A 27,813-nucleotide genomic window follows, 5' to 3' on the forward strand; every position below is an offset into this window, starting at 1 on the left:
TAAATATAAATAAAACCTGTATTTTGCCACAAGATTTCCTCATTGGTTTTCTATGCTCACAACTCCCAGAGAAATTTAATTTCTATCAAATCTAGAAGCATCCTTAATCTGTTTTCTCCTTTGTGACTGATTTTGCTGAAGGGACCTTATCAAACATTGCTTTCCATTTTCACAAACAGGAAATCTTTTACACACGATCGAGGAAGCCAGAGGCTTGTCCCAAACAAAAGGCACAATCTCCCCAGCTCCTGACAGGTTTTTATTTTCCTGAAACGATAAATCAGCAAGCATGGATGACTGCGTTTTACTCACTTCTTGCTTCAATTTACTGGACCTGAGGGAAAAAGGGTAACAAAAGGTATAATTAATGTAATTAATATCTACGTGGATGCTCTGGGCCCCGGGCCAGCGGCTGTGCCTGGAGCCCAGCACGTTCTCAGGACATGATCACAGATAAATCTGGGATATTTTGATATTTAGATAGAGGGAAAAGCAGGGATAGAGCCTCCTGTGCCAGCCCAGGGGAGGACAGGGTGCAGGGCTGCAACAGCAGCTCCAGAACGGATCCAGCACTTGGATCAGGATGGAAAATGCCTTTGGGTTTGGGATTCAGGGGAGGGAGGGGACAGTGGTCACTCCTGTGGGCAGCAGGGCCCTGCAGGGCTGGTGCATCCATCCCTCCCCACTCCCTGGGGGGAATAAGAGGGTTTGGCACAAGAGGTGCTGTCCCTGCTGGGTCCTTCCCCTCCCTCCCAGGAGAAGCACCAAAAACCACCCCAGGTTTGCAGAAGTCTGCCTGAGCCACCCCAAAAGCAGGACAGGCGCTTCCTGCACTCCACACACACAAAGGGAGCAGGGACAGCCCCAGCAGAGCCCATTTCCCACTGCTCCCACCTCACAAAAGGGGCTCTGCTCAGTTCTGAGCCCTCCTGTGGGACCTGCACAGCTCTGATGGGGGAAGTCAAAGGGATTCCGCAGCAGCCCGTGGCTGCAGGCTGGGCAGGGATGTGACACCTTCATCTCTTCAATGTCCCCTGCTGCATGAAATCAATAAAAGCTTTACCACTGACAGCAGCATGTATGAACATCCTCAGTAATTAAGAGTTTTTCATCCTTTTAAATTCCCCTTCCAATACCTCAAAGTAACACAGGGAAATTCATGACAGGAACTACTGTAGTCCATATTCTTTATATTGAAATGAAATTTTCAACCTTGAAAATGCCCAAGTGCCCCCAGTGAGGCCATGGGGTGACCACACCCAGTAAGAATGACCAATTCTCTGAGAGTAGATCACCAGGAAAGTGTCACCACCCAGTGCTGCACCAACACTCCCATCCTAGCCACAGATGGCTTCACTTCCAGAGACACTCTGGGGATACTGGTGCGTGCTAATCCTTGGATAAATATCCACTGAGCATCTTCAAGGGCTGTAAAAAAAGAACAATGGTTCATTTCCAGCTAAAGAACCCAGGTGATGAGTGCTCCTGACATCAGCTCTGTGCAGACTTTGGTCTGGTTGCCAACTCAACCAGATCCACTTCCTGCTTGGAAAAAAGCAAGGCTGAGAGTGAGCAGGGCTCTCCCATCCCTGTCTGCCCAGGGAAGTGTCCAGCACTGTCTGCAGTCCCACAGCCCTGGCTGCACATCAGGTACCTGCAGATCCTGTCCAAAGACACCAGAGCAAAGCCTTCCGTACCTGAGGGATCACTTCACTGCTGACATGGATTGTTTTCAGGTAATAAGTGTTATTATCATCAACAAAATACCCAACTTACCTTTTGTAAACAATGAAGAAGCTGCAAAGAATTGCTGGATGCACGCCCATGCTTCAGCTTTTGGATTGACAAAGGCATTTAAGCTTCATAGAAGCAGCACAGATACTTCAAAGCAGGAAAACAGTTATTAAAAATTATCTGACAAGAAGTGACACTTCATCTGCATCCACAGTATTTAATTTGTTTGAATAATATAGTTACAGATAAACAGGTTCACTCCATATACAATTACCAATACCTTTGTTTTAATACAGCTCATATTCCAGTACATCAACACTATTTTATTTACAAGGCATTTATGTACATTAACATCTTTCTAAAGTCAGTGCATTGTCAATAAGTTTTATACAATAATTTACAAAGTGAATGTAGTTAATAGTTAACTTAATAAATTTACTACTAATTATTGAATTAATTTAATTTAAAAAATTAATTACAACCAATGTAACAAACACAGAAGATCAAATAACATTAGTAGATTGTGCTACCTGCTTAAATAAAACATTTTAAAGTAAATCAATTGAAAATTTTTCACTTTTCATGGAGTTTGCGGAGGGAGGAGTAGACAAGTGGGTGTTGAAAAAGCTTCTAACCTAGAAATTCACTAGTCATGTTTGCTTTTCTTTAGGCTCAATGTTCAGACCACTTTAAAGATAAAAGATCACAGAGGATAAGGAGCAACACCTGACAGGTAAGACAAGACTCATTCTGGAACAGATCTGCTGTCCCCAAAGAGGCACAACCTCCAAAGGCTGGGAGGGCTCTGCCTGAGCAGACAGCCAGACCAGCTGATATCATTTCTTCAATGGATAAACCCCAGATCCTCCTGGAAATGATAAACTGCTGAAGGTCTGGAATTCTTGTCAAACACCCCAAAATGAATCCAAACATTAATTGCAGAGAACCACGTGAGTAACAGTTTTGTTAGTGAAGGTACAAAAATCTAGAGAACTGGGAAGATGGTGTGACAAAATTAATAAGCTGCTTAAGCTCAGCTGAAGAACAAAAGGCCAAAAGAGTGAAAATTTTTATCTTCATTCAGATATGCAAACAATTTAACACTGAAAATGTTTAAAGAAATGCCTGCTCAAATAAAAAAAAACCAACCCTCTTTTTTTCCAGTCTCTGCTAAGACTCAGTCACACTTCCCTTCATGCAAGAAGCCCCTTGAATTACAGAGCACGTTGCAAGGGCATGGAAAGCAAGTCTGGTTTAATTGCAAGTATTTGCATAACCTGGTGTAACAAACAAACAAAAAGAAGATCATTTGAAAAGGCAACCAAACTTTGAAAACAAGAAACTGAGTTAGGAAACCAATTAAAAAAAAAAAAACAACCTCCATCCATGAATGCTACGACAGCTACCTGACAGCCACAGCTTCTTCCTTTGAAATACACAGTGGATACTCACAGCCATTCACTCCAGAGCCCTTACAACAACAACAACAACAACAAAACCAAACAAACAGTGGGTTTCAGTTGAATCAGATGCATTTTCAAAAGTGCAAATTTCAAAAGCAACACCAGTCATGAAACATAAGCTCAAGCATCTCTCCTTCCAAAAGCTGGGAACTTTTTGTGCAATGTGCACATTTTAAGACACCGTGAGTGTAATCACAACTACTCTCTCCAACCTGAAGTTTCTTCTTGAGGCAGCTCAAAAAAGTTTGAGCCAGCACTCTTCAGGCAGAAAAGCCATTCCTGAAACATGTTGATCTGCACAGCCAACACGTGGAGAAAACACAAGTATAATAAACCATTCAAGTGTAGAAATTAATCTCTTCTCAAATGATGATTTGGTTGTGCTCCCAACATACAGAAAGAAAGCAACTGACACACATAAGTGGTGGCAAAACTGGAAACTTCTCTTCCCCATGACAATAATTTGTTTCCATTTATGCACTTTTCCTTCTCTTGCCTTCCCTGTTTTGCCAATAAAATGCAATAAAACTGCAGGAAAAAGGAGGTAGCAATATCATGTTGTCCAAAGACAACACTATAAATTGTTTTTCCCCGTTACCTTAAACCTAACGAGAGCCTCGGGGGGTGTTAGAACAGTTGGTAAACTCTACACTACTCTGTTTAGCTCTTATTTGGATGTTTAATTTAGCTCTTATTTGGTCCTAGTTGGCTTTTCTCAAACCATTGGATTTAAAGGCCAGTGGCAGTCTCAGATGTCCAACATCAGAAACGTTTCGAGCATGTAGTGAGAAAACAGAACAAAACAATACTACTGGATATTAACTGCTTAACCAGGGGCTCTTTTTGTGCTTTCAGCTCACAGGGGACAACGACAACCACAAGCTGTTCTCTGTCTCAGTCAGGGCCTGCCCAGGGGCACATCCCAGGGTTTCTCCCCCAGCCTGAGGAGCTCAGGCTCACTGCAGCACGCAGTACTTCTTGTAGTCGGACTCGAAGTCCTCGTCCATGCTGCTCGTGTCTGCCATCTTCTTGCCATCGATCTTGGGCAGGAACTGGGCATAGTCCACCCCCTGCTGCTCGTAGAACAGAATGTAGGCAGAGTCCGTGTCGATCTCGTCCGGGTGCAACTCCTGACACAGGGAAAACACCCAGAAAAACCCCATGGGATAATGCTGCACTTCAGACACACACTGCTGCCCCAAAATGTGTATTTTTAACCGGGTGCAACATAAGGAATCTTGTTGTCTGTCTCCCCTCTTTGTTATCTCGCTCCATGAATTACTTGGGAACTCTGACAATTTTATAGTGATGAATGCAAATACTTAGAAGTGTCAGAGCTGAGTTATTCACCAATTGAATACAAACTGCTGCCATCATGGAAATGTATTCCTGGCTTTCCATTCTTAGTCATTTTTCCATCTTTGTACAAAATAAGCATCTTCCCTTAACTGTGGGAGCAGCTGATGAACAGATGTTACCTTGGAAAAAACCTCACACACAATTTCAGATAGTAATTTTAATATTTATCTGGTGCAGCTTTGGAGATGCTCCTGATTTCAAACAGCAGCTCTCCACAAATGTTTGAGCTAGTGGAAGGTGTCCCTGCCCATGGCAGAGGAGTGGAATGGGATGAACTTTAAGGTTCCTTCAACCCAAACCATTCTGTGATTCTAAAATTTCTTTAGCTAGAATTTTCGATTCTTAATTTCTTCAGCTCTGGGTAACCAAGGCAAAAATTATTTGAAATAATTAGAATAATGATATGAAATAATGAGGAAAAGAAGAGCTTTACCTTGCAGCTGCTGTCGTTGTAGCAGTACCACTTGTTGTTCGGGTTTTTGGCATAAGTGACGTAATGACCCCCTCCCATAATTCCTGAATGGCACTGAGGAAAACGAAGAAGAAAACAAATCCTGGATCAAACATGCAATAAATGATTCCCAAGTTCATTATCTGTGAGTGAGTCACCACAACAATCTAGACAGCTGGAGCTGACTATCTTTACACACACAAGCAGACACATAATTCATCCCCAGTTTGACAGCGAATTTATGGTGCTGACTTTTACCCTCCTTCCCTACAGATCCCTGTGCTGGCACAAACCCAACAAAGGCATAAAGCAGTGTGCCAAGGAGGCACCTGTGGCAGAGGAGCAGCCACCTACCGAGATTGCATATAGGTTGTAGATGGGGTTGACCCAGACGTCGTCTCTGTCTCTTTGGTCGTCGGCGGTGTCGTCCTCGCTGTGGTTCTCGCCCTGCCCGTTGCTGAGTGAGCTCTGCTCCCACAGGTACCCGTTGGCCAGAGCCCCCTCGCTGTCCTGCCCGGGGTACAGCTCGCTCTGGCTGCCCCCCAAAACCTGTCCTTTAGTCAGAGCATCCCCCTGCTCGTGCTCAGCACCGTTCTCCCTGTTTGCAGCCAGGTTTTCCTTGCTGCTGGACAGTTTGTTTTTCCCCAGCTGGGGCAGCCGCAGGCGCCCTTTGCCTCTCCCCAAAGTCCTTGGGCTGCTGTTGGGGCTGCTGTTTTTACTTGAGGGGCAGCTGGTTCCACTTTTCCTCCCCAAGGATGGAGATGCTAGGACAGAAAGCACAGAGATTATGACTAAGATGAGTACAAACACAGTCTAGTTTTCTTTTTGAAATTATTTTTTTGAATAACCAAACATTAAACCCCATTGTTTCACTGCAGCTCATGAGTAATATATAGAAATAAAACTCCATCTTTGTGCACACACATCCATACACCTAAAAACTGAAATTTAATTCTCTTATGCAGAAGCACATCCCCCACTAATTCCAGCCCACTTACACAAGTACCAATATCTGTTGTCACTGAGCAATTTCTTAAATTTTCTTTCATTTTTATGCTAAAGCTTCACTGAGGAATGTTTCCAAGCGTAGTGCTTTGGCAAAAAGAACCCCAAACATTAAAATTTTGTACATTACATTTTCCCCCTCCAAACACCAGCACTGAGTGGAATTTTCCCCAGCCATTCCCTACCTTTGACATTATTGAGGACAGTAGTGTTTAGGGAGGATGGACTCCTGTTCAGTGTGTCCCCTTCTCCTGCTGTGCCACTGATCTGCACTTCTGCTTTCCTGGTGTCCCCTTGGCCAGGCCGTGCTTCAGGAAGGCTCTCAACCTGCAGGGTGAGCTGCTTCCTTTGGAAATGACTCGGATCCCTTTGTACCAAAAAGGCACTTGGGTCAAAATTTTCTCTGGGAAATTTAACAATTTTCTGAGATTTTATCCAGCGGCCGTTAACGAACTGAAATCTTTTCAGGTGAATGATCTAAGGGGAAACATAGTAAAGAAAATAATTAAAGGGGGGCAATGACAGCCCAGTGAGTAATTTCACTGTTCAAAGAGAGTTTTTCCCAAAACATACACATTTTATTCTATGCTAGTAAAATAATGCTCTGTGTGACAGTTTGGATTTTGGGATCGAGCTGGTAAAATAGGAAACTAATATTGTCATGTGGAAAGATGGCAAAGGTTGCTTCAATTCAGTGATCAGCACTGTCTGTTTTGAATAAGCTACCAAATGTGAAAAATAAGAACTGCAGGTGTTCCACAACCAGAGAAGAGATCTTGTCACCATCTGAGCATGAGCTGTGTCAGAGCAGCTGACACTGAGCACAAACCACCACCATTTCCTGCAAGGCAGCAGCTAAAAACATTCTAAAGGAGTTGAGGTTTGCTTTATTTGCCTGCAAACTCAGTCAGTGCCCCACCTCAGAGTGTGAACAAAGCAAATCATCTTATTCAGAGCAAGGCAGCTTGGCAGATTTGGGAACAACGTGCTTTGGGTTTGCTGCTGAGGAGGAAAATGACACAAGATCCTACCAAAATAGGGGGAAGTCTCCACAGATCCAGTTTTTTGGTGGCCAGACAGTGGGTCTTGCACTTGGAGCAGTAGTACATCTCATCCTCCCCCAGCTCCTCCTCGCTGGTGAAGGCTCTCAGGCAGCTGTCCAGGTTGATGGGCTCTGCCTGGGCTCGGCGGCTTTGTTCAACACTTTCGTGTTCTTCCACGATCTGAAAAGGAGAGAAAACTGTCTCTGACTTGGAAATGTAACAACACACTGCTCAGAGGAGGGCTCTCCTCACAGCATCACAAATAACTTCCCTGGGTTGCTCAGAATTAGAGATAATAACGAGATGCGGTAAGTTTCAGCAGGAATTTCATTTGAGTTATGAAGAGGCAGATAAAAATAATTCACTGTTCTTAACTTGGGCTCTGCTTATAAATTATCCATAAAGCACAACTTTATAGATAAAACTCACAAATTGGAACAGTTATTCCAGATTCACCCAGCTACAGGCTCACCTTGAGATGTGTTTTGTTGGCTTAATGAGGAAATAGGTTTACTCACACGCATAACTGTTTATAGATACAGAAAATTTATCAAATTAAGATATTTTGTAATGTATTATGTAATATATGATTATATATCTTGACTAGCTTAAAAGCAAATGCACTGCTGTGGTTCTTTAAAAGCTTCCCTTCCACACCATTAGACCACATAAGAGGCCTAACATCAAGACATCGATTTATCCAGAATACACTGCCCCACGATTGCTGCCTTTGATTTAACAGAAAAGGGACAAAAGCAGCATCACACAACTAAAAAAGCTGCAGTGGGTGATGTTTCAGAGGTGCTACCAAAGAACCAAGGGGTCCTGCTGGGATTTTACCCGTTCCTGCGAGGTCTGGTAGCGCAGGTGCAGCGCGGTGGGGTCCCAGTCCACAGCAATGTAGGCATTGCCCACGCAGGCCCTGTCCTCTGTGCACTCAATCTTGCAGCCACGACAGAACCTGAATCACAAAGATTGGGTGTGGTCAGTGCAGGGTCCAATCACTTCTGCATTCCTTCAGTTCTGCTCCTTGTTTTGGCTCCTTGCACCCTCCAAGCTGCAGGCCTCGCCTCCAGTGTGAGACATTTTTATGCAGCAATGCTCGGGGTTATTTGTGTTTTTAATGCAAAACGTTACCAGAGTGAGAAGGGGAAGCAGCTGGGTGAGCTCCACCATCTGCCTGCACATGATCCACTGGAAGGTGTCCCTGCCCATGGAAGGAGGTTGGGATGGGATGATCTTTGAAATCCTTTCCATTCCATTATGATCCAGTGCTGATCAAACCCATCTACAACTCCAAAAACTCCACTGCTCTGTCTCCACAAGTTATTTTCACCATGATAAGTAATTCTAAGAGCTATAAAACACTTTTAAAAAAATTAGTGTGTGGCCTGAATACCTTCCAGCAAGGTTCTGGAATTTTCATTAGCAAGTCTTTGTTTATGGGAAATTCCAAGCACTCTTCCAGGGTGAGTTTCTCACTGCCCATTTTAGATCATTTGAAGGGTATCAAATGGCAAGGAACTCACAGGGGTAGATGAATTACATCTAAAAATTTGGGTTTGTGTGAATCCCCCCAAACCATGCAAGTCTGTAGACATCCAAGGCTGCATACAGACACAGAATATTGTAAGGGGTTAACAGGTTTTGGATAATCTCATTTCTGTCTCCTAATTTAAAGTTTCTATGACAGCAGAACTTTCAGCTCTGCAAGTCATAAAAGTGGTGCTGCAGTGCAAGTCTGCCTGGAGAGAGTTCTGGTGAAATTACATTCCAGATTCTTATTGTTTGATATTAGCTCTGAAGTCTGAGATGTACCACAGACCCATTACCATAAATTACCTTTCTGCTGGAGTGATTCCCTGCTGTAAATGGAAAAAAGGACAATTTACCTGTACCATGGACACCAAGCACAAGAATTTCCATCCTTCTGAACTACCCTGAGGGTGAAGGGGTACTGATACCCCATGCTGTCATCACTGAAACAGAGGAGAACACAACATCAAACAGCAGCACTCTCACAGCAATTACCTCCCTTCACTGGGCTTGTTATGATTACTTAAAGAAAACCCTCAAAATGATAATTTGGGTTACAATTTACTATTAAAAGCTGCCTTTCCATAGCTTGAACTCATCAGATATAAATATTTATCAATCACTGGATAAGAATGAAGCCAACATTTAAGTGCAGCTACATTTAACTGTACTAAAAAGAATTTAATTTTAATTACTGCCATTATTGTGAGAAACCAAATGAACACAATTTTAAATCTTGCAAGCAAGTGTAAGGCACTGTACTGTAACTCAGATGCAAGGCTGAGGTGCCCAACTCACCAGTCCTGGGCATGGTTACTGGCTTCCTGAGGAGGGAGGGGGCTGGCCAGCCTGGAAACCTGGATCCACACAGCATCATAGAGGTCCCTTTTCCGTGTGTGAACTGTGCAGGGGACAATCAGTGGCATTCCAAAGAGACTGGGCCGATTCTTCTGAGATGAGAGAAAATACAGCTCTGTCCTCATCTGTGGAAGCAAAAGGAGGAGTCAGATGTGAAGGTGCATTAACTCACAGTGCAATAATCCCCTGGATTGCTGGCCTTGTGACTTATCTCAGACCTTGGCAACTAAAATTAAGCAATAATTGTATTAAAATTACTCTAATTCCAATATTAAATACTGTCAATTTTGATCACTGACTTGAAACACGTTTCTATTTTATGATATAATGGCGAGGTTATCTGACCACATCACACATAAACGTGCACAACTATCACGTGGACATTAAAAAAATCTGCTTTTTTCAAATTTCTTCCCAAGTGTGCAAGGCCACTGACCATCTTCCTGTGCACTGCAATGATGTAGCCTGTGCAGGGGCTGTCACACAGCGAGGGCACGTGGCCGTTGAGGGTCCAGCTGGGCGGGCTGCGCTCCGTCCCACACGGCACCACAGTGTTTGGCATCCCATTGGGAATGAGGCTTGGCTTGGGCACGTCCCCGTTCATCAGGATGGTGGGGGCTCCGTTGGCTGATGGCCCAGTGGATGTCTCTGCAGGCAGACAAATAAATTATTAATTACCCACAGCTGATCAGGGTTTTTATCCTTTCCATTCCGTGTGGACACCGAGCACAACCCGCACGTGTCCTTTCTGTAATCCTCACTCAGTGACAAACCTCAGTCCTGAGCTCAACAGAGTGCAGTTTAAATGACCAGAAGAGCAGTTTTGTCTCACCTGTCTGCACGGGGCTGGATGCTGACGTGGGGGAGCCTGGGATGGGGATCTCAAACGCACACAGGAAGCCGCTCACGGACAGCCGCACCTTCTGGTTGTCCTGAGGGAAATTCTTCAGGAGAGAGGGAAAGCAGCTCAGGCACTTGGATACCTTCATCTGGGACCAGAATGTGTTCTGTTCTTCTGCAAGCTGCATTTATCAGCTCCTCCCTCCCGCCCATCTGCCTCCTCACACCTTTCCAGAAGAATAAAGAACCCAAGCCCTCTGCAGGAGTTATCAGGGGTCTCCAATCACACCCAGAGCATCTCATTCCAAGCACTTTTAATCTACAGCAAAAAAATCCCCCTGGAAATCTCCACACACACTGTAAGCCAGTCATTACTTATGGTCCTGATGTCTTGACAGTGTTTAGACTCATCACAGCACCTTAACCTGAGATTTATTACCTCAAGATGATTTTTTCCCCCTAAAAATATAACTAGCAATCAATTTAAATCTATTTACAGCAAGTCATATTACTGTTTAAGAATGAAATAAAAGTTCATATAGAGCCATAACTAAGCTGATTTTTTACCATACTTTTAGCTAAATTATTTCACAGCTCTTGCAAGCAAAGCTTAAATGTTAAAAATAACAAAGAAGCAACAAAACCACCCAAAACATGTTGCAGCAATAATTAATCTTTTTTCCTTTTTACCTTTATATTGGAGCTGTGCACCTCTGCAAGCAGAATCTGCTCTGGTTTGAGGCCACAGAGCTCACTCAGCTGTTTTTTCAAGCCTGTGTACTTCTCATCCATGTTCAATCTCAGCCCATATCGAACAGGAGTGGTACCATCTAATTTAATTACTTTAAAGGGGAAAAGAAACACCCTGGTCAGCAGCCCAGGCAGGTTTTAATGACAATAATACATTACAGCTCCCCACTTATTGGAAAAGAATTTTTTCCCCAACTTGAACACATGATTTATTTCATTTTCCCAGTCAATTTTTAAGGTCTGCAGGCGATGTCACAGTGTCAGGAAATCTCTTGCTGCATAGGCAGTAGAAAATGGTTTCAAAATTTGTTTCACTTTTTTATCATCTTTCCTTTTGCCCTTTTTCCAGCAATCCAGAGCTCCTTCAGAGCACAGTTAATGACCCATAGTGTATTTTCCTCCCAGCCCCTGTTTTTCCTCTGGGCAGATTTAGGACAACCTCCACAAGAGAGGGAACAGAAGGAAAGTTCTCAAAATCTCCATTTTAAAAAGTTTTTGTATTAAATCATTCAATCAAGACTAAAAATGGGTCATCCTTTTCTGTTTCTAAAGGTTTTATCTTGGTTTAACTGTGTTCCAATGAAAATTCTTGCACTCTTATATTAAAATGCCTGTATTATTCTAAATAACACAAACAAAATTTGATGTTTTACAGCTGTTCCACTCATACAGATTTTATTTGAGGAATGGCACATTTACACCACTCACCTGTAATTTCTAGGTGCATGTAGCTGTCCATTGGCAAAGGCAAGGATAAAAAATTAAAAGGGTCAAACCTAACACTTATATGCCCACAAGTTTTACATTTCACTTGTGACTTCAGCTGCCCATGAAATAAATCTACAACAATGGATCTGTTTCTTCTCAGATGGTTTTCCCAGGCCTGAAATGAAGCACAAAAAATATAATACCAAGTTAGAAACTGGAGACTACTTCATTGGTCTCCAAAGTTTCACTGGCTTATGGGAGTCAAAGTATTTCCACAAAAGTTATTTCCTAATTTTTAATACATAGGAACTATTTAGTTACAGCACAAGTAAAGTTCTCAACACAATAATCAAGGTATGACACAATTTAAAATTTCTGAGGGGATCATCAGGCATCTTGAAATATTTTGATACTCCCTAATTGTGAGTTGTTCAAAATTGTTGTCAAGTATCATCATCATCATCATTTTATTCCAACAATTAAAATTGATTTTCAGCTCAAAGATGAAATTATCTCTGTAAATCACAGCTCTGACAAGATCCAAAATGTGCTAGAATCCCAAAATGTTGCCAAAGGCAGCCTCACCAACGATTTCTCAGCTCAGTACTGTAAGGAAAAGAGAAAACACAAAGATGTGAAGCTCTACCTCTGCTGCCACCTCCCAGTCTGGCCGGCCATCACTGTCCTTCAGCTCCACATATGGCTTGTCATGAACTCTGTTCAAGTCCTCGTGGAGCCCATCCAGGAGAAAAGCCAGAAGTTCCTGTGAGTCTTGCTGTTGAAAGCCATTAAATCTTGGAGCATATTTTGCTATTGTCCACTATTAAAAAAAACAAAACCAAAACAATCAGCAGGAACTTATTTAATATCATGTAAAAAATGTAAAAATAAATAAAAATATTGTAGATGAGACACGTGCTGTCAATGAACACAAATTCAATTGCCAAGAGCTGAAGGGAGCCCCTTTGCTTTCAGAACAAAAGCTCATTTACACGTAAATGCATCACCTTTTGTACCTAAAAAGGGCACAAAAGCCACTTCTTATGGCACAACTTGTGTCATACCACATAACTCCTTTGGCCTTACAACCACAAATCCCACCAGGTCTGATGAACACTGGCTCCTTCTAGGGAAAACTCTGTCTCCAAACTGCTACAATACAGGTAACAGCAGAAAAAAGTGCACTGAATTTCTGCTTTCCCAAGAAATCTTGTTTTCCAGCCCAGAATAACTCACCCTCAGCTTTAAGGGAGCTATGTTCTTCTGGGTGCCACTCCACAGCTCCTGCACCAAATCCCCATAGCACTTGGCCATGTGTCCTTTCATTCCTATGGGATTTGTCCTAGAAATCACAAAGGAATTAATACCAGACTCAAATGTAACCACAGCTCAAGGCTGGAGATGAAGAAGGAAGCAGAAAAGCTTCCTGCTCCCAGCAACAAGAAGTTGTATTTCCATGTCTCTAATGTAGTATCTGCTGCAGAGCTGGTAACACTGAATTTAAATCATCCCTTCCCACTGAATTTCAGAAGCAGACAGCCCTGAATAAATGTTCCAGCACCCAAAATGCCACTGTTCTCTCCCAGGAATTACCTGTTCAGCTCGTAGAGATGCCTCCCTGAGATGAAGTAACGGGTCAGGGGCTGTGTGTTGCTGACACACTGGATGCTGGAGTTCATGAAGCACGTGTTCCCCAGGTTGCTCAGGCCTGTAGCACCCTTCTCAGTAGGAACTGAGCAAAAAAAAAAAAAAAACAAACCATCATTGTAGCAGTTGTGCAAATGAGAAAATTCAGAATGTTGTAGCAGCATCTTCTCACAGTAACCAATTTAATGGAACCTGCTCCCAATTATGAACTACAGGGATGCAGCAGATGTTTCAAATATCTGCTCCATTGTATCAGTTGTGCAAATGAGAAGATTCAGAATGTTGTAGTAGCATCTTCTCACAGTAACCAATTTAATGGAACCTGCTCCCAATTATGAACTACAGGGATGCAGCAGATGTTTCAAATATCTGCTCTCTCAACTCTGCCTCACAGAAATTGAGGTATTTTGTTGATCTGATCCACCACAGACAGCAGTGCAACCCATACAGAATATTTACAGGTAATTATGGTACTGAAAATTCTGGGTTCGTTTGTTAGAATCTTAATTATTCCTTGCTTTAACAAAATCCAAGGTAATAAACAAAAAATCCCACCCTCCCACGTTTCCAGGATTTAAGTTAATACAAAAGCCAAGCAAAACAGCATAAAAGACCCCACCCAATGTTAACAGGACTTGTGTTTAAAAGGACTGTTTCAACATTTCAACTGGTTTTTTGGATTTTTCTTCTCATCCTAATCCGCAGCATAAAAGACCCCACCCAGTGTTAACAGGACTTGTGTTAAAAGGATTGTTTCAACATTTCAACTGGTTTTTTGGATTTTTCTTCTCATCCTAATCCAGTGACTCTGTGGAAGACTCACCTTTGTGTCTGTCTATTTTACTGCTGTTTGCTATAAAAGACATCTCTTCTGGCCAGCTCATGTCTTTGTTTCGAACTAGAAAAGGACATGAAAAGGGGCTTTTAAAAATTGTTACTTACTCCAGAGAGCTTACACAGCTGAAGAGGTTTAATTAAAACTTTCTAATATTTGGGATTAGAAATGTGCTTACTTCTAGCTATTATTTTTGCTAGTTTTCATTTCAATGTTTCTAATCATTATTGGAACTCATTCTAACACTGGCATCCCTCCAACCACACCAGTAACATCTTTAGGAAACAGCCTTGGGATTGCTTTTGCTGTTGAATAGCAAATTTTTCAGTGCTTCTTCTAATTCTCAATAAAGATCCACCAGCTCTGAACAAATCAATTCATGAGCCACCACTATTATTTTGTGTTGTTGCAAACCAACAAAAGATCCAAATGTACATCAAAACAGGGGCAAAGTACAAACTTTCCTAAATCAGCTTTGCCACCACTTCTGCACAGGTTCCCTCTGCAAACCTCTATTTTTAGAAGAATAGTCAATTATACTTTTTATACCTTCTATTACTAAATGCTGCTCATCTTGGATTTTAAGGTATTCCAGTCTGTGATCTTCATCATCCAGCAAAGTGAGATAGTTCTGCAGGAGAAGAAAACACATGACAGAATTAGAGCTGCACATGTACTGAGGATCCTCTGCATGTACTTACTGAGGATCCTCTGCACTCTCAGGATCCTTTCACCTCAAAGGGGAATTAAAGCACAAAAACCTTGGAAAAACCAACAGCAAGAGTCTTTAACTGTAAAGGATCTTTATGCAGGAGAAGAAAACACATGATAGAATTAGAGCTGCACATGTACTGAGGATCTCCACATGTACTGAAAGGATCCTCTGCACCCTCAGGATCCTTTCACCTCAGATGGGAATTAAAGCACAAAAACCTCTGAAAAACCAACAGCAAGAGTCTTTAACTGTAAAGGATCTTTATGCAGGAGAAGAAAACACATCACAGAATTAGAGTTCTACATGTACAACACTCTGAGGATCCTTTCACCTCAAAAGAGAATTAAAGCACAAAAACCTCTGAAAAACCAACAGCAAGAGTCTTTAACTGTAAAGGATCTTTATAAGCACTCTCATTTCTCTGTGCATGTGCAGTGAATAGATTCTGGAGAGGAATAAACACACACAAAATAAAACATAACTCAAAAAGGAAGGCAAAGGAGCAGGGCTACCTCGCTGTTGTAGAGCCAGAGGCGCATGTCCTCCTCCTTTATGCGCAGCCTCTGGGACAGGTACTCGTGGATCTCTTTGATGGTTTGCATGCGACTGAAGCAGCCAGTGTAAGCCAGCACCCTCTTCAAAGGAGCATTTGGGGAAGGGACATTGCCTGCATTCACAGCGACACAACAGGAGAAGAGGCTGCATTTACCCAGAGGTCAGAGCAGTCATTACACACTGAATAGATTCTCTGCAAAAAGTGTTACACGCTTGTAGTGCTTGTGTTTAGGAGTTAGGTGGAAAGACAGGTGTTACTGACCCTTTGGGACAACACATTTGTTGTCACAAAGCAGATAAAATACCTCCCTTCTTAGCAAAACCTGTTAGAAAATTGCTTCTCTGAGATTCTCATAGGAAATAAAAAAAAATCAATGGAGTTTTAGAAGTTTTCACAATTCTTTTTGTCTCTCAAAGACAAGGTATGAGAGGCAAAGGGAATTTTCAAAATAAAGGACTTCAAAATTTCATTTGGATTTCCTTTTTGAGGGAACGTTGTAATTAAAATATAAGGTACAAAAATCAGTTTGACTATTTTTGGGAGTAGCATGACTTTGCTTCAGCTCTTCTGTGGGGATGAATGATGATCTGGGCACAAGAAATCAGCCTGGCAGCTCAAAACAGAAGTACTCTTAATAATTAAATTGCTTAAAAACTAAATTCCTCAAAACAGTCTGTGAAGACACCTGGGATTTCCACCAAAATTTCTCAACAAGCCCACACTTGCAAGAACAAATTAATTGCTCAAGATTGTTGCTCTTTCTAATGGGAGCTCATCTTTAAATAAAAGATTTGCACTAGAGATGAGACCAACTTTAAAAAAGGGGGTTTCTTTTTGAGCTTTTTTTTGTTTAAAATTCAGAAGTTCCCCACTGCTTACAAACATGAAAAGCTTTTATTATCCAGCCCAACCCAAAGTGGGCAACTGCAATACTTAAGTAACCTGAGGAGTGACACAATTCTATTTTCACTGTTAAAAGATTACAATAAAATAAACAATACAACATGAAAAGGTGCAGTATTACATTATCACATGCAATCTGACAAGAGAGTAAATGATACCTTATGAATCAGAAAAGCATCAATCTGGCTTCAGTGTACCAAGCAAAGTACTCAGTTTTTTAAAAAGAACATTTTCTGAGATTAGGGATCAGAGGATTAGTTGTAAGATTACAGCAAGAAAGCACATTTGAGAACTCCACAAGATTAATAACAGATTGGACAATCAAATTAGCGCAGTGCAAAGTAATTCCAAATCAAGATCAAATTTGGCACGTGAGAAGATTCCGTTCATTGGAATTTAGGCATTTTAGGATGTCCAGACAAAGCAGTTTCCATTGGATTAGGTCAGGCAGGAAAGCTGAATTTGGGCAGAGGCAGTTTGTGCAGCACAGCTCGATGGCACAGGCAGCTGCTGACTACACAGAGGCTTGAGATCCTACCAAAGCAGGGAAAACCTGAGCATCTGCATCAGGGTTTTACCCACATCCTGCCACTAGCAAGGCTGAAGGATTGAGTTTCCAGCAGTCAGGTGAGCCCATTTTTGGGCATGTTACTGTGGATGCAAATGTGCATCCAAATGGGAATGCAGGGCTTCCTTCCAGCCTCTTGTGTGAGGCAAATCCTGCAACACCTCAGCTGAAATGTGAAGCCACAACCTAAAGATTACTCTTGGACAATCTTTTGGTGAGCATTTCCACCACAATTATGACAAATAGATTTTAGCTGGGTGTTTAGACTTTGTATTTAATTGTCTTTTTGAACTACATCAAACAATAGTTTTCATATTCCATTCATTTCATAGCTCTCTAAAGAGCATTAAATAATTTTGGGCATCAAAGCCCAGCTGCCCAAGTAACTCAGAAGCAGTTGGCTGAGCATTAATTGAATTTATTGTGCCACTGCACTATCAGAGAGGCACAGGGGCATCTATTCCATGGCTACAGCAATAACTCCCAAAATGGGAATGCCCAGCTCTGGCTCTCCTGATCAGTTCAGCTTCTGCAGTGCTCATTTCTAACCCCCAACTCCCCCATAAACATGGGAATCAACTGATTTCCCTGCCAGTGCTCCCTGCTGCCTTTTCCCTGGAGCAGAGAGCAGGGGAGCCCTGCCAATCCTCCCTGCTGCCTTTTCCCTCGAGCAGGGGAGCCCTGCCAATCCTCCCTGCTGCCTTTTCCCTGGAGCAGAGAGCAGGGGAGCCCTGCAAATGCTCCCTGCTGCCTTTTCCCTCGAGCAGGGGAGCCCTGCCAATCCTCCCTGCTGCCTTTTCCCTCGAGCAGGGGAGCCCTGCAAGCCCTCCCTGCTGCCTTTTCCCTGGAGCAGAGAGCAGGGGAGCCCTGGCTGCTCCCGAGCGCCGCTCGTGCCGCAGGGCGATCGAGCTGGAGCACCAGCACAGCACAGGAAGCTCCCCCAGCCTGGGCTGGCCTAGAAACTGCACAGGGGATGGTGGTTCTTGCTGCATTCTTAAGTTACCTCTGGGCAAATGCTGAGGGAACATTCTGAGGCTCATCATACCCATATTGACCCAGACGTTGGACTGCTGGGTGCGCGTGGCCGGCTGCTGCCGCAGGAACAGCAGGTACCGAGGGAACAGCTCCAGCTCTGGCACGTTGGTCTTGCTGTTCTTGATCACCTGCAGAACGTGTGAGGAACATTTTAGAGACTCACCTTGCAAGTGTGGAGGGAATAGCAATAGGAACCGGAGTGATTCGAGCATTAAAAAGTGATTAAATTATTAAAAAGCCAAACTCTTTAATGAGGAGACAAAAAAATCCGAACTTCTCGTGGGGTTTTAGGCAAATATCCCCAGGAATGACAATTTCCTGATTCCTAAGCACTTTTTGGAGCTTATTAGCTGCAGGTTGTCAAAAGCAAACACCTTATTTAGCGCAGCATCACTCTCTGCACCACACCATGGAAAGAATATTTTTATAATTCTGGAATATATGTGAATCCACAATGAACCTCATTAATTCCACTTGGTATATAATACTTCCACATAAAAGTTTCACAGCTGTTGAAAAAACTGACAAATGCAGGATAAGACATTTGATTTGAACTTTGTGAACCACAGGATTGACTTAAAGCCTTCATATTGTACAAACAGGCTGCAACCTACTTTTGTTGCATTTTGCTGCATTGACAGGAAAATCTGAAATTACCCCAAAATATATTTTGCAGCTTTTTTTCTACAAAGAATTTTGCCACTTAGATCTGTCCAAATACACAACCAGAAATGGAAGGAATGTTCAGTCTTTTGTGACCACGTGAAGGAGAAGAAAACGGCTCAAGCTGTGAGAAGGAACGTACCACACTGAAGTGCCACAGTATTCAACTTCAGCTACAACAAAAACAATGGTGATGACATTTTCTGAGGGGAAAAAAAGCACATTGCTTTGTGTATAAAGTGATGTGGCCTTTTCTGGATCATGAAAGGTGTTTGTTTCCATGGAGAATGTGTGGGAGGAGGTAAGAAGCCAGTGATTTTTCCCTGTAAAATAATTGTCTGCACTAGAGCCAACAGACCAAATTGTCAAAAATATAGAGATAATCCTCTCCCATCTGTGACACTGAATGTTTGTGACATCAACCACCAAAAATCTATTGCTACCAGCACAAAAACCCCCTCATATCCTTTTTTTTAAGTGCATCTCCTACAAGGGACTACCTGACACAGAACAAACCAACCACTCTGTGGAATAAACACACTTAAGAGATATTGAAGAAAAAGTTCCCAACATCTCCAAGTGAGCAGACTCCTGCAGCTCCAGCTCCCAGTGCTCCTGAGCAGCCATTCTGACAGAGGAGAGTCCTGGCCTCACCTACTGCCAGCTGCTTTTGAGCTCTTCCCCAAACCCTGCACGTTGTGTTTGTGATGCTGAACCTGAAGGAGCAATTGTTGTCTTCCCCCCACTTCACAAAATCGTCAGAGAGAAGGAACAGCTTTTCAGAGCTGCAGGTGTCCCACTTTTCATTTGATAGCTTTTTAACTGTATCTCAGTCTTAAAGATGAGAGTTTTGATGCCAAGCCTTTTAAACTGAGCTCAGGTTTGGTTTTGTGTTTTTTAGCAAGCCCTGCTGCCAGAGCCCCTGCTAAACAGCCACAGCTTTCCAGCCAGGGCCAGCCTGGAGGCTGCTTTTTCCCAGTTTGCTCTTCCAGACACAGCATGAAGTGGGAGATGACTGCAAGAGGTTACCTCTGGACAAATTCTGGTTGTCAGAAAGGGTCTAAAATCACAACTCACCGGCCTGGGCAAGGACAGGTTTGCTCCATACCAGTGGTAAAGTGCTCTCCAGACTGGTTCTGGCACCATGACATAGTCCTTTCCTTCCACCAGCTGTGGGGATCTCTTCAACCTTCCACCCTCCATAGTTAATGATGCAGCCTTTAAAACAACAAAAAAGAGGTTTTGTCACATCTCAAGTGGAGAAATGAGTACATGGCCACAATGATTTTAGTTCATGAGCACTGAACACTCTTTAATTATTGAAAGACTTCTAAGTAACAATTAGCAGCTGCTTTTCACACTGAGAGATGGTAGTTAAATGTAACAGTAATTAACGTTCAAGTCTCATTATTTACTGGTTCTGTAAAAGCTTGTGCAGTACAAAATTCATGTGTTTTGCTCTTGTGTCACCTACTCCAACAACTGTGAACAGAAAAATCCCACCTCTGCTCAGCACTGATGCTGCAGGTCTGTGTTTCATGTTCTATTTGCACTCAGTAAAACAAAACTGATAGTTTTTGCAGTGTATCTCCTTATGCAGCAGCAGTCAATTCATATTTAGATGGAAATGCTGAAGTGTTTGATTATCAAAGTATTTTACATTTAATGCTGCAAGCTGTCTTTTCATAAATACCTTCCCAATTGTAAGAATATTTTGAATGTTTCTTTTCTCACAAAACACAAGAGTAGCTGTAGAAGCAGAACACAATTTTCCCCTCTTAGAATAAGAGTAAGAAACCTCAATTTTGCTGTATGACAGAACAGCATTGATTGAGAATTAAGCTGAAATAACCAATATAAAAAATCTGTGATAAAAGAGAGCTGAAATATGCTTTTCCTCTATGGCCATGCCTTGGCTGCCTTTACCTTGACTGGCTCCTGGGTCACCAGGGGCTGGTTATCAATAGCTCCTGGTTTCTGGGGGTTCAGCTGCAGCAGAGCATTCCCATTGGACCCGAGGAAACACTGGTTGTTATTGTCTGAAGTGTTGTGCTGCCTTGCAAAGCTCACCTCAGAGCCTGGGGTGCCAGGGTACAGAGTATCTGAGCACAAAGCAGGAGAAAAAACAGAAATCATTCACTTCCTGATCCCATGAACCACAAAGGAATGAGTTACACTCTTGTATCCTTGTTTTTAAAAACATCAAGTTTGCTGCCCTTCCTCCTGCAGTGAAACATGCAACTCTTCCACCTCCAGAGGGATAAATCTGTTATCACTCAGAAAGAGATTTATGATTTTATATTATATTTTATTTCATGATTACACTAACACAGCTCTGAAGCAACCCAACCAGCTTTGCAAGAGCAAATGTGGTATTTTGTTATCTGGATGTTTGAATATCACACTCCTTAAAAACTCACATACAGAACTGAAGATAAATCCAATAATGCCTTGGTTTATTTTTCCTTGAAAAGGCAAATTATTTTATTCTTAGAGAAGCTGCTTTGGTCATGCAGAACGAAATGGAAATTTCAATTAAAATTAAAAAAAAACAACCAACCTTTGTCTCTCTACCCTTTGTTTCCCCCAACCCCTATACCCAAAACATCACAGTAATTTACCTAACTTCAACTGAAGTTATGATTTTAAAATATCAGATGCAACCTTCAGCTGCCTTACAAGAAAAAAACATCTCCAATTCTCACAAGAACTCCTTGAAAATCAGGACTAAAATGTCTTCTTTCACAAAGATGGCTCTTAGGATCTGCACAAACTCATTCAAATTTAAATCACATGCCCTGCAAAAGTACAACTGTGATTTTCCTCATGGTTTTTTGCTGCTTCTTCCCTTTTTACTATCATTTCATGGCAGAGTACAGGATCAACCAGCTTAAAACAACTTAATGTGAAAGCAGGGGGAAAAAATCCACTTAGAAAATAAACAACAGGACAAAAAAAATACCTTGAGAATAATTCTGGAAATGAATCCCAGCATAACAGATGAACTGCTGTTAAACAAGAATTTGTGTTTAGCCAGCACAGACTAGAAAATCCTAAAAAATTCCCAAAAAAATCCTAAAACCCCTGCAATGCAAGCTGTGCTATGTCTCTGGCTGGAGGGGTCCATGCAGTGTGCAGTTTTCCCAAAAGCTGTTCTACATTAAACCTCCAAGGAAATAAGATGCTTACTGCTGCTGGTGGACTCTGAGGCTTCTGAGGCAGTGGAAATATTATCTGAAAACTTTTCTTCTGGTGCACTGAAGTCATTAAGACCTCCCATTTTGTCTTCTCCCTGTTCTGGGGTATTGGCTGCAGCAGCTACCAGGGGATTCTTACCTCCACTCAAGACAGATGAAGGCTCTATCACAACTGGGTTTGCATCCTAGAGGTGGGAAGAAACAGAAAAGTTCATTATGAGCCAAGATCAAAGATGTGTCAGTCAAATCAGCCACCAAAAATTCACAGTTCTGTGACTGCTTTTGCACATCACAAGATTTGCTGATGGAAAAATGCTTTCTATATGTACCAAAAAAAAAAAAAAAAAAAAAAAAAAAAAAATCAGCAGAAATCAGCTCCCAAAATTGTCAAAACAATCAAATAAACCATGCTGCACAAAGCCAGAATTCCAAAATTATTTCCCCTACCTAAATATATAAAAATATACCTGGTTTTAAACAGCTATAATCACAGACTGCAAATATTTGAAGACTTGAAGTTCATATGGTTACATGAGAACAACAAGCATAACAACAAAAACCACTTTTTTCCCCTCAAACCTGCATCATTTTCAGAGAAATTCTGGTGGTTTTTGACTTTTGCTTGAGAAGTGCACTGAGTAATGGCCTTGTGCCATTATGCAAAGGATTAGGGATAAAATCCTGTGCACATCTGAGCACTCACACCAGGGCAAGGATCAAATTACCTGGCAATTCTGGCATTTCAACCCTCATTTGGCCAATTCATTGTGCACAAAGAATGATGGTCTTTACAAGGTTAGTTAACGCACACATTGCAGTTTTCTGAGTACTTTCAGCTATTTGTTTTTATAAAACAAATCAAGTACTTATGTGATTACTTATGAGGGTACAAAAACTCTTTTGAGAGGTTTATTTCACTTGTTTAGCCTGCAAATAATATTTATCTCCAATTACATTTTATTAAATATTCTGCATTTTGTACAATTCAGTGGTGCTTTAGCGTAAGTATTTTAATTAAAGGGTATTAAAGAGCACCCTGCATCTAAAAAGTTTTAGTAGGACTCCTTTGATTGGGTATTAAGCTATTTTTTGTCATTGCCTCTAAAGCAAATTATAGCAATTTCCTCCTTTGTCCAGAAAATTCAGTGTTTTGTGGCCCAAGCCAAGTCAAACCCAAAGTGGGCAGCTTTATTATCAGATGGATCAGAAAATGTGAAATAAATGCTCCTGTGAGCATGGTTTTTATTCAAAAATAATCTTAAGATGCAGGAATGATGAAAGAGATGAGAATTTAATGACATTACAGTGCAAAGCTCCCCACATAACAATGATTCAGCAGAACAATTATTTTCCACCAAGAGACAGGAGATGCTCAATTCTGAGCATTATTGGTTCAGCAGTCACTTCCTCCACACTGGTTTTTCCATCAACTCATTCAGAAAGGCAAGAAAACACTTCTTCAATATAGATTATTATTATTATTATTATTTTACTTACATATTTGACATATTCTTTCCACTGGTGCCACCAGGGCATAGCAATGAGAAACCAGTTGTGCCCTGGCTGGAGGCCATACCTGCTCTCTCTTTCCAACCAGCCTCTGCACAGAGAGAATGGGAATTTTTAGCTCAAACAGGGAATTTCCAGATCTTTTGAAAACACTCAAAGGTGGATCTGAAAGCCATTTAAGCTTTGAGCAAAGCACACACCTAATAATCTGTCCCTCCTCCTCTGGGGTGGCAGGTCGCAGTCCCAAAACGATGTGACACACCTGGAAAATGAAACAAATTCTTATTAAAAGGCAAAAAAAAGCAAATAAACAACTCAGATGAGACTTTTTATCATTTTATAATGGAGCAAGATTACTTAAAATTGAATAAATCACTAATAAAAAAGTCTTTTGAGCTGTGAGATTCCCACCTCGTTCCCATTGTTAAGATAAAGGCAGCAAGAATTCAAATGCCCCAAGACAAATGCTGAGGTTAATAATAATAATAATAATAGAAAAGCAGTTTCCATTATTTTCAGGCTGTGACAGATCCCAGGACTGCAGTGGATCAGATACACAAATTAGGATGTCTGGGTGTGCTGGGGAGAGGGAACGAGGAACTGGGAGAGTGCAAGTGGTTGGAAGAGGATGAACTAAAAGTTAAAAGGAATTGAAAGAGAAAAAACTGGGAATGAGTGGTTCTAGATGGGATTGAGAGGGAAACAAGCACTGGAGAGGCTGAGGGAGAACTTCAAAGCAGAGCAACCAACCCAAACCACAGCCAAAACCACTCTGCAAAGTGCAGGGCATGCTCTGCATGTCTGGTGCTATTTTTCTTTCTCTTTTTTTAATTCAGTTTTGAACTGAACTGGAAGGAAAGGCCCCATCTCCTGGGCAGGGTTTTATTCCCAGTACAAACCAGTGTCAGGTGGCTCCTGCTTCACTCCTTTCCCAGTAGAGCTGGAGAGGAGGAGAGGAGGGAAGGGCTCCTCAGGACCCTCCCAGATGGTTTTGCTGCTCCCCCCATGATTTGCAGCCTTCTCCTTATGTCTCTTTTGAGGTTATCAATTTGTATCTCAGCTGGAGATTTCTAATCACTGCTAAGAAGTCTTATTTAAATTTATGTTACAGTGAGAGAGACCATTTCACATTCTGAATGAAACAAAGGCCATTAGCCAGGGGGTAGCAACAGATTTTCCAGCACACACAACACAGCTGGGTCTGGTGTTTCTTTTTAAATTTGTGTAGCTAAAATGAGATTCTTCAGATAAACCAACCCCTCTGCAAACAAACCCATTTGTTGACAAGCTTTCCACTCAGAATATTTGGCTTTTCTGTCTGCAGATGAGGCACATGACACCTCAAATAAATGCCCAGATAAATCAATGGCAGACTCTGCCCTGTGCTTTACGTGATAAAGTTACATAAAAAAAAAATTGAAATTAAAATCTAAAATGAAAACACAGCAGCTATGCCAGGAGGAAAAAAATATTGTAAATTAGACTTCCAATGAGCAATGTGCAACACTGGTGATGTGTAATCAGCATTAAGACAGATTTATTACATCTTCATTCATTCTTTGTCAAGATTGAAGGGATATTTGTTAGTTCATCAATACTTAGTTATGAGGGGATATTTGATACCAGACAGGCCAAAAATAAAGACAGCCCTTCTGGAGAAGGCTGCAACTTCAGCAAACTTGATGTAATTAGAGATAAAATGAATTTGAAGAACTTTCTGGTGTTATTCTTTCCAGCTGTGGTGTAGCTGGTGGCCTCAGGATACTCTCACTCACTCAGTCACCCTGAAGCTCTGGGGAAAGTATCATTCAAAATGCAATTTATAAAGTACTCACAGGCCAATTAGGATTATTATTATTATTATAATTCAAGCTCCAAGTGTCAACCTCAAAGGAAAACAGGTAAGGAACAAACTGCAGTGGATGAAAATACTCTTCAGGGTTATTTTCTGCACAAAGTGAGGCAGAGCTAAAATATGGCTTTCAAGGATTTAGAGAAATCCAATTCAAGCTCAATTAAAACCCAATTCAGCACACACTTAATCCTCAGCTTCTGCAAGTGAACAGTGATAGGATATCCCAGCTTTCCAGGACTGCTTCATTAAGGAAGCAATGAGAGGTACCTTAGAGGGCCTTAACAGCAAATGTGAAAGGAAACTGGTTGTAAAATGAAAAAGGAAAGAATTAGAGATTTTTTTCTCATTCCCTGGGTTACTTTCTTGGCAAAGATTTGCCACAAAAATCATTTCAAACACAGCCTTTGTCTAATGGAAACCATAATTGCTGATGCAGTCGAAATGTCATTTTCTGAGCAGTGCACCAGGTTCTCTTGAACAGATGAGGCTTTGGGCATTCCATGCACTGCAAGAACAACAATCAAAGAGAGAATCACTCTGCCAAGGCAGCCCAGAGCTGCAGAGCCACATCCCCTCCCGTGCACACAAATGCTGATGCTGCACTTTGTGGCCATGCAGAAAGCTCAGCAGTTAATTACTGTAAATTACAACCTTAGATTTCCCCTAAACACACCTGAAAAAGCAGATTTAGAAATTCATTGGCAAGAGCACTCTTCACACTCCATATCTGGTAGTCCTCCAGAGTGAGGTGTCCAAGCTGGAAAGGAAGAGAAGGAAAGGGAAGGAAAAACCATCAAAACATGAACCTGGTTCTGGTAAAATGCTCATTACCTGTCTCATGCAAGGCAGGACAAAACCAGGGAATTGATAAAAATTGGCATCTACCACTATTTAAATAAAATTTGATCCAGAAAAAGAAAAAAAAAAACAGTTCTAGCATAAGAGTTATTATCTAGAATTCCAGTTCTAGGCAGCCTGGAGAACTGAGCAGCTCAGAGTGCAGGGCTGAGCAGTGCCCAGTGAGGAACCTCTTCATCACTCCCATCCAGTGTCCATCACCTGCATCCCTCACACACCCACATCCCCCTCTGAGGGGAGGAAAAACCAGTTTGGGTCACCAGGCCCCTGTGATCTCACCTAACAACAGAAATCCCATTAATTCCTCATCACCTGCCAAGTCACAGTGGTGGAACACTAACCACGTCAGGGGGGTCTCTGACTCAGTGAAGGGATCAATCTGATTTTTGTATCTGGCAATATAATTCAGAGCCAATTTTACAGCACTGGCAGGTACTCTGCCTCTCCTTACAGACCATTTTCTCCAGAAAAACCCAGGTCAAAGCTAACACATGAAAAGAGGTTAAATAATTTATGTAATTACTGCACCATCAGCTCTTTCCAGCACTACACTGATGATGCCACTAAAAAAATATTCTGAAGACTGAAATCTTCTTTTTTAACTCTTTGTGGAATCAGGACTGCTGTACATTTGCTTATAAACTACCCTTTTTTCAAGAAGCAAATCAATAAAAACATCAAAGGATAAAAGAGAGAAACCACAATTTCCACTGCTTTGGCAATTAAAGAATTACAATAAAGTATTTGCCCACCACTTTGCTGGAGTACAAGCAGGCAGGACAACTATTCACACACATAATTAAACATTTCTAGACATTCTTCATAGTTTTTCATAAATTATTTATCGATTCCAGACACTCTTCCCAATTAGTGAAGCAAAGGATGAAATAATGGAAGCAACTTCAACAATATTTTTTGTGGATATCTCCAAATCTCTTATTTCCAAAGAGCAAGGAGGAGAATTACAGATAATTACAGATTTACACCCAGCCACATTTAAGGCACAATATAAACTACCAGGACTTTCTGCTGTGTCATGACAGATGCCTCCACAGGAGGATAATGTGTCTTGACACAGCATAAAATATAAGATAAACTTCTGCTCTCTCCCTCAAGATCAATTTTAACAGGAAACAAAGAACAGTTCCCCCAGAACAGAAGTCAAGCATCAGATTTAAAAGTGGTGTTAGTTATGCACAGCAGAGCCTTGCAAACAGTGCAAGCTTCCAATTAATTTCATCTGGTTATGCATTTTGGGTTTAGCTTCATGTATTAAAATGGCTTATAAAATTCAAACACATTCTTTCTTCCACAGAACGTGGTAAATTTTAATAGAAAACTGACATTTCTTGAAAAAGATTCTTTTATTGACACATCTCTGCTCTAAAGAAAGCACTTCCTTATAAATAAACTGAAGATACCGGGGTATAAAAATGACAAGGGAAGAACAGCAAATTCCTACCTTTGTGTTATCATGCACATGTAAAATATCTTCCACGATTTCAGACAAACCCATGTCCAACTCCTTCAACAAAAGGATCAGAAATCAGAGTTAAAGTCTCCCAGCAGGATGTGCTCAGAATAAAACTAAAACTGTAAGAGATGCTGGAAACTCTCAGTAATTCAAATCAAGGGCTCTCAGATAAAAAAAAAAAAAAATCTGTGCTTTTGTACCTTTCTTTATATGAAAGAACACACATTATGGACAAAGCACTGAGCTTGGGG

The 27,813-nt window shown here is 41.6% G+C and overlaps 1 protein-coding gene across 3 annotated transcripts in view; it reads right to left on the reverse strand.

Annotated features, from left to right (window-relative positions):
• Positions 1-1,925: 1,925 nt before the first annotated feature.
• The window catches only part of USP32 (ubiquitin specific peptidase 32), a 62,656-nt gene continuing 36,768 nt past the window's right edge, over positions 1,926-27,813 (reverse strand). The window contains exons 9-34 of one of the 3 annotated variants that reach the window (XM_041482529.1): positions 27,551-27,613; positions 25,904-25,987; positions 23,576-23,637; positions 23,364-23,466; positions 22,006-22,051; positions 20,596-20,771; positions 19,747-19,887; positions 17,975-18,134; positions 15,457-15,611; positions 14,779-14,860; positions 14,218-14,292; positions 13,341-13,479; positions 12,984-13,089; positions 12,394-12,567; positions 11,748-11,922; positions 10,980-11,131; positions 10,282-10,393; positions 9,886-10,097; positions 9,390-9,574; positions 8,948-9,034; positions 7,896-8,016; positions 7,044-7,235; positions 6,198-6,489; positions 5,362-5,771; positions 4,990-5,082; positions 1,926-4,327 (exon numbers count right to left, since the gene is read on the reverse strand). In XM_041482529.1, coding sequence (XP_041338463.1) covers positions 4,154-4,327; positions 4,990-5,082; positions 5,362-5,771; positions 6,198-6,489; positions 7,044-7,235; positions 7,896-8,016; positions 8,948-9,034; positions 9,390-9,574; positions 9,886-10,097; positions 10,282-10,393; positions 10,980-11,131; positions 11,748-11,922; positions 12,394-12,567; positions 12,984-13,089; positions 13,341-13,479; positions 14,218-14,292; positions 14,779-14,860; positions 15,457-15,611; positions 17,975-18,134; positions 19,747-19,887; positions 20,596-20,771; positions 22,006-22,051; positions 23,364-23,466; positions 23,576-23,637; positions 25,904-25,987; positions 27,551-27,613 — 3,771 coding nt within the window. In that variant the 3' untranslated portion in view covers positions 1,926-4,153. Of the gene's footprint in view, positions 4,328-4,989; positions 5,083-5,361; positions 5,772-6,197; positions 6,490-7,043; positions 7,236-7,895; positions 8,017-8,947; positions 9,035-9,389; positions 9,575-9,885; positions 10,098-10,281; positions 10,394-10,979; positions 11,132-11,747; positions 11,923-12,393; positions 12,568-12,983; positions 13,090-13,340; positions 13,480-14,217; positions 14,293-14,778; positions 14,861-15,456; positions 15,612-17,974; positions 18,135-19,746; positions 19,888-20,595; positions 20,772-21,858; positions 22,052-23,363; positions 23,467-23,575; positions 23,638-25,903; positions 25,988-27,550; positions 27,614-27,813 lie in introns of all 3 variants that reach the window. The other 2 variants (XM_041482528.1, XM_041482527.1) reach the window with 2 other exon arrangements.

This window comes from Pyrgilauda ruficollis, unplaced genomic scaffold (genome assembly GCF_017590135.1).
Source record: "Pyrgilauda ruficollis isolate IOZ18807 unplaced genomic scaffold, ASM1759013v1 scaffold59, whole genome shotgun sequence".
Classification (NCBI taxonomy): Eukaryota; Metazoa; Chordata; class Aves; order Passeriformes; family Passeridae; genus Pyrgilauda; species Pyrgilauda ruficollis.